The 6,402-nt window shown below is 49.2% G+C and overlaps 1 protein-coding gene across 1 annotated transcript; it reads right to left on the bottom strand.

The window, feature by feature from the left end:
- Positions 1–402: 402 nt before the first annotated feature.
- LOC115662870 (uncharacterized) lies at positions 403–2,300 on the bottom strand. Its single transcript, XM_030584955.2, has 2 exons — positions 1,840–2,300; positions 403–1,600 (listed from the first exon to the last, which is right to left on the bottom strand). The coding sequence occupies exons 1-2, from the start codon at positions 2,221–2,223 to the stop codon at positions 947–949; spliced, it is 1,038 nt and encodes a 345-aa protein (XP_030440815.2). The 5' UTR covers positions 2,224–2,300; the 3' UTR covers positions 403–946.
- Positions 2,301–6,402: the final 4,102 nt, after the last annotated feature.

The following is a 6,402-nucleotide window of genomic DNA, read 5'->3' on the forward strand; positions in this document are numbered from 1 at the left end:
TTTCTTTTGCCCGCCCTCCTTTTCTTTTTCACAGCTATAACAGCAGCCCTATGACAACTTGAAAGAAGCGACGCTCGCCTGATTAAAATGACAGCTGAAACCGGACGAGGCGAGATCACACTCCCCCCCCCCCCCCCCCCAAATAAACTAAACCCTGAAAAAGATTAATTTGACTTTAATGTAATGTAAGGCACTGGCTGGCATTCCCCCAACCCATGAAGGACGACGACAGACAAAGGAAGCTCCCGACCCATTCATTGGTCCACGTTTGTTTTACCCCGTGTTTCCTGTATGTGTACTATCTTTCGTGGCCTTAATGCGTTTCTAGGTCGCGGCAGTGTTCCTAAATTTCTGCTCGCGTTCTCCCCCCGTGTTGACCAGTGCATGCATACCACTGTATTGTTTTTATATACTTGATATCTCCTCAACACATATAACTTTAAACTTTCGAGTCGAACCCTCTTAATAACATATTCAAAACTAGGCCGGCGAATCCCACACGAACCGGAAAGAAATATACGCGTACACAGAGAGAAATCGAGTAGCCAACTGAAAAAAAAAAAAACGGAAGATGACCAGGGGAAATACGAACAAAAATATTTTTTTTAAAAAAAAGGGAATTTGATTAAAGCAACAAAATAAGAGAAGAAGAAAAGAGAGAGAGAGAGAGATCAAGAGTGGAAAGTGTTGCAACTTACAAAGGGGAAAAAGGAAAGAAAAGAATAGGTACAACCACCCTAGCATCTTTCTACTTCTGTAAAATTCTTTTGCGCCCTCATTTCACCACCCCACATTCAAAAATGTTCATGACAAATCTCCTCCACCTCCTCCACCTCCTCCTCCTAGTCATCTAAATGTCTAACGACGAATAACGCTAATAACGATATTAAACCGAAAATCCCACCTAAGGAAAAAAACCCGTCTTGGCTGCAAAAAAAATTGTCATTCATCTGTGGCTGCAGAAATCCAAGAGCTTCTTCCTCCCTTCCACGATCTCGTCCAAGAAGTCATCCAGCTGCCCCACCACCCCTTCCACCCCATCCCTCAGCGCCCCCAAGCACCCCCTCATCTCCTCCACCCTCTCCCTCACCCCGGCCCCGGCCCCGCCCTCCGCCGCCCCCGCCGCCCCGCTTTCCAGGCACCCCCTGATCTCCTCCATTCCCGCCCTCCCCCTCCTGTACTCCTCCACCATTATCATCGCCCTCCTGCCGCTCCCCCTCCGGTTCATCTCCTCCCCTATCCTCTGCTCCAGCCGCGCCGCCGATATCATTATCCCCGACCCGAACAGCGGGCACGGCCGCTCGTACTCGCCGCCGCCGCCGCCGCCGTAAGGCCGGGCGGAGAAGAAGCTCTGCTCCGGGCAGTGGTAGACCAGCCCCGAGAGGAGGACGGTCAGGAGGAGAGAGCTCACGTTGCGCATCGCGTAGAGGACGCCGCGGAACCCGTTGAACCCGTTGAGCCGGGGCTCCACGGCGGCGGCGGCGGCGCAGTCGTCGAACCGCAGCCGAGACAGCTGACCCATCCGGGCCTCCACCAGCGCCCTGTTCTCCTCCTCCAGCCCCGCCGCCTCCCTCCCGCACGCCGCGATCGCCCGCGCCAACTGTTCAATCGATCCGCCAATCGGGAGCCAAATATCAGTCAAGATTGAAACGGCAATGATCACGACGATCACCGGTCGATCAGAGCCCCGCGCGATCCGAAAATGATCGGAGCGCCACGGTGCTCTGGCACCCGCGCGTAATTTCGCGGGATCAGCGTGCACAAGGAACCGGCCGAAACAGGGAACAGTTGCAGAGTATGTAATCTGGGAAATCTCTTTCTGTCGCGGGAATTAATTACCTGGCGAGAGAGCTGGGGGGAGAGGTGGCGGTGGAGGTCGAGGGAGGAGACGATGTCGAGGGCGGAGGAGTAGAAGGACTCCAGGGCGGAGACGCCGGACTTGAGGAGGTGGCAGGCGTCCCACAGCTTGGAGCTCTCGTCCATGTACTCGTCGAGCCACCTGTCGCCGACGGGGAGGTGGAGCTTCTGCACCAGGAGGGTGAGGCTGGAGTGGAACGACCGGAGCAGGGCCAGCGCCGCCTGCAGGAACTGGATCGACATGGCTCCCCCGCCGCCGCCGCCGGCCCCCGCCCGTGGGGCGAGGTAGGTCCGCTCGAGGTCGTCGATCCCCCGGGTGAGGAACGTGTAGAACCCGTTGACGGAGCTCGTGGACGAAGGATCCATTCGACCAGAGATGGGTCTTACGATGACTTGGCTGATGAAGAAGAAGAAGAAGAAGGAGAAGAAGGAGCAGGAGAAGGAGGTGGAAAGAGAGAGGGCGAGAGGAGGAAGAGATGGTGGTGGGTGTTTTAAATTTGGGAGGTTTGAGGGAGGAGAAGAGGAAGGAAAAGGGACGAGATTTTCGAAGCGAAGTGAGTAATCTTTAGAAAGCTCAAACACCCTCCATTTTCACACACGCACGAAGTACAAACACACAGACAGAGAGAAGAGAGAGAGGAGAAGAGAGAGGAGTTTCGCAAGGGATGAAAAGGATGGATGGTTGGGGAGGGAGGGGGAGCAATGATGTGTGTTTCCTTCGGAGGGGGAAAGGATCATTGTTAACATATATGACACCCGTTTTTTTCCTTTTGTTTACTGGGCAGAAAGCAAAGCCCCGAAAAACAGGGGCTCAAGGGAATTCGAAGAGGAACAAATTTTTGGGGTGATGGGTTTTTACGTTCGGAAATTCTCGAGGTGAATAATTTCGGGATCGTTGGAATGCATGGCGTTCCGTCTCTAAAAGATGCTCGCATGGGGCAAATTGGTGTAAGCGTCGCACGCACGCCCGTCCGTCGCGTGTTTTGAACCCCACGGCGACAGCGACGGATGGCGGCGAAGAAACCGGCGCCGCAGCGAGACTCCGCGAGGCCGAAGAGGGAAGCGGGAGGCTAATGCATTTTTGAGGTGGTGATTAGGGTTAGGGGTCTAGTTTTTAGGGGGGGAAAAGAAATAGGGGAGAGGAGAGAATTTCACGAGCTCCCTTCCAATCTCGTGCTTTTTCCCTCTCCTCTTCTTTGCCTCTTGGAATAATGACATAAGCAGTCCCTGAACTTTGACCGAATGTATAATTTGATCTCTGAACTTTTAATTTGTTCAATATGGTCCTAGAACTTTAGCTTAATGTTCAATGTGGTTCATGAACTTTTAATTTATTCAGTATGGTCCATGGACTTTTGGTACATGTTCAATTTGGTACCTGAACTATATGAAAATGTTCTATGTAGTCCCTAAACTATATGTTCAATGTAGTCCCTAATCAATTCAAGCTTAAGGACTACATTGAACATTTTCATATAGTTCATGGACCAAATTGAATATGTATCAAAAGTTTAGGGACCACATTGAACATTAGGCTAAAGTTTAGGGATTATATTGAATAAATTAAAAGTTCGAGAATCAAATTGCACATTCTATCAAAGTTCAGAGATTGTTTGTGTCATTTTCCCTTGCCTTTTCTCCATCCATGCCTCTTTTCCTTAAGGAGCAAAGCAAACGAGCACCTCCCTCCCATTTCATTCGTGCGCGCCCAAAAGACAAAAGAAGGAATTTGATCCAGGGAGAAGGGCACCTGTGGCTGGGGTTTGGTCCCTAGTGCTTCGGTTGGCAAATCTTCCTAAAAGCCTTCTCTAGCTAGTTTTCCAATCGGTACCACACGAAAAGGTTTTCGACTGCATTGACTCGAATTCCGGGGGCTTTCTCTAATGCCCCATCTTGGATTTGGAGTGCTCCATTCCATTTCATTTCCTCGAGCAACTGACTTTTGTTCCCTTCAAATCCCGCCTTCCAGCTCCATTGAAATTCGCGGCATTTCCTGTTCTCTTCTCCTCGGCATTCTCGGATTAAACTTAAAACCCTTCTCTCTTTCTCTCCCTCCGCGATACCCCAAAAGGAAACGCACGAATCATCATCATCACCGGTCTTCTTTCTAATGCCCACAATCGCATACATCCTAATAAACAAATCAGATTTGCAATCCTCCTAAACTTTTGCTTTTTCGCAAAGCAATACGGACGATGCCATTCATTTGCCGTACAAGGAACAATTTTGGGGGGGTGGGCACTATTATTCAAAACCTTAGAAAAATTCTCCCAATTCCTAATCTTTCTTTTCAAAGGGGAGGGTCCATTCGACGTCGCCGGACCCCATCGGCCGTTGATTCGAATATAAATACGAACCCCCTTTTTCTAAATCCGCCCCTTAAAATTTTTTGCTGTTGTTTTAATAAGATTTATTCGTTAATCATGATCGACTAGAAAGGAAGGGGGGGTCTCGAAATTAATTTTTTCCCCGTACCCAATTCGGGGTCTTCAATGATTGATCCGAATTAGTCGATTAATCAAACGATGGCCACACAGAATGTGGGGAGCTGGTTTAGTGCAAATCCTGCTCTCGAATCTTAAATTTAATGATAAACTCCGAAGATTAACAAAAAGAAATATCGTACACATGATGAATGAGATGTGGTATTCCTTTATCTTAGCTTAGCTGGGGTGTTGGGGGGGCCACCAAGAGATCTCACCACTTATTTTATTGATTTTAATGTTGTGGACAATTGAAATATATATATATAATATATATATATATATATATAAATAAATATATTTTAGTTGGGGGCGCTCGTGGGCTCTTGGAGAATGGGACGTTTGAGAGGATGTTGGTCTTTTGAGGATTGGAAAGTTACGAAGAAGAAAAGCAGAAGAAGATGGACCAAATTTCCTCCTTCTTTTCTTTTGATTTGTTTATAAAAGGGCATTGATTCGGACGCCCTTGTCTTTGATTTGGGGGTCTCCCTCCTAATCATCGGATAGGATTGCTGCCTAATCCGGTACTTCTTCCACGGAATTTACTCGCAAAAGAGCGATTCGTTTCCATTTTCCCCCTTGATCTCCCTGGCCCAGGGCGGATCCCTCCCACCCGAATAAAGGGTCATCGAGTCGGTACTGCATTAAGCTCGAGCTCGAGCTCGATATCCAAGGCTCGACACTCGGGTTCGAGCTCGATTAGAACTGAGCGATTATGGAACTCGAGCCCCGGCTTTCAAACCCCAGGAAAGGGTTTTGCTGTCGACCCAGTTCGATAACGGGTATCGATGTCACGCATGCAGCTGAATCTGCTCGACTTGATCCATCCCCTTCACGAAGAACATTGGATGGGTAAAGACATCGTCGGCAGTTCGGCAGGGGAGGATCCTCATGATTTCGTTTCCCTTCAAATTCACTTTGAGATTCCAAATTCAAGTCGCGAACGAAAAGATCATTTGACCCAGTCAATCATAACATTAGCAATCGGGAAGAATTCGGCAGCATCTCAACATGGAGATCCTCCGATCTTTTCGGTCAGTTGAACAGGAAGTTGATCTTCCGAGAATCCAAACATGGCTCAGCATGCTGGGATACCTGTTGACAGAATCTCCACGTGATAAGTCTGATGGATTTTCTTCGTGAAAACCTACCCGCTGAATTGGACTGTTCCAAAAGTACCATGATTGCATTGCATGTGTCCAAAACTAAAAGGATCATCGTACATTCGTGGTTCTTTCATGGGGGGAGGAGTAAAATTGCTCTCGATGCCTCGATCGATCCCTCCAAAGTATCTTACCTAACAATGCCTATGAATTAGGCAAAATTTCAATTAAGGACTTCTGGTATGGTCTTTTTCTGAAAAAAAAACCCCAAGTGAATATAGTGTCATATAAAGGTCTCAAGTGTCCAATCAGTTTCAAATAAAAACTCGAAGTACCCGATTAGTTTCAAGTAAGGGCCTGAGTTCGCCGGTTGATCAAATGCTCACCGGCCGGCGATCACGTTACTGTTCCGGCAACCGGAACAAGGGCATATTCGTCTTTTTCTTTTTAATTTTTTTTTCTTTTCCTTTTCCTTTTCTTATTATGATTTTTTTTTCCTCTCTTCCCCCGCCGACCATAGCCGGGGCCGGCGGAGGCTACCCTCGTTGGCATCAGACAAGGGAGGCCCTCGCCTAGGCTGGCAAGGGTCGCCCGACGCAGGCGAGGGTCGCCCGACGCCGGCAAGGGTCGCCCTCGCCCGCCCAACCCAGTCAAGGGCTGCCCTCGACGGCGTCAGGTGAGGGCGGGTGAGGGCTACCCTTGCCAGCCTAGGCGAGGGCGGCCCTTGCCCAACGCCGACGAGGGCAGCCTCCACCCAACGCCGGCGACCTCTGGCGGCCCTGACTATGGCTGGCGGGGGAAGAGAGGAAAAAAAAACAGAAAAAGGAAAAAAAAATTAAAAAGAAAATGACGAAACTGCCTTTATTTCGGTCGCCAGAACAGTAACGTGGTCGTCGGTCGGTGAGCATTTGACCGGCCGGCGAACTCAGGCCCTTACTTGAAACTAATCGGGTATTTCG

Source organism: Syzygium oleosum, unplaced genomic scaffold, assembly GCF_021117445.2.
Source record: "Syzygium oleosum isolate NSW1041296 unplaced genomic scaffold, Sole_v2.1 Sole_v2.02, whole genome shotgun sequence".
In the NCBI taxonomy this organism is placed as follows: domain Eukaryota; kingdom Viridiplantae; phylum Streptophyta; class Magnoliopsida; order Myrtales; family Myrtaceae; genus Syzygium; species Syzygium oleosum.

Bases quoted from the DNA above. Each gene is read 5' to 3' on its own strand.
- LOC115662870 (XM_030584955.2), bottom strand. From the start codon at position 2,223: ATGGATCCTTCGTCCACGAGCTCCGTCAACGGGTTCTACACGTTCCTC. The intron at 1,601-1,839 runs GTAATTAATTCC...TCGATTGAACAG, and splicing joins CCCCCCAGCTCTCTCGCCAG to TTGGCGCGGGCGATCGCGGC.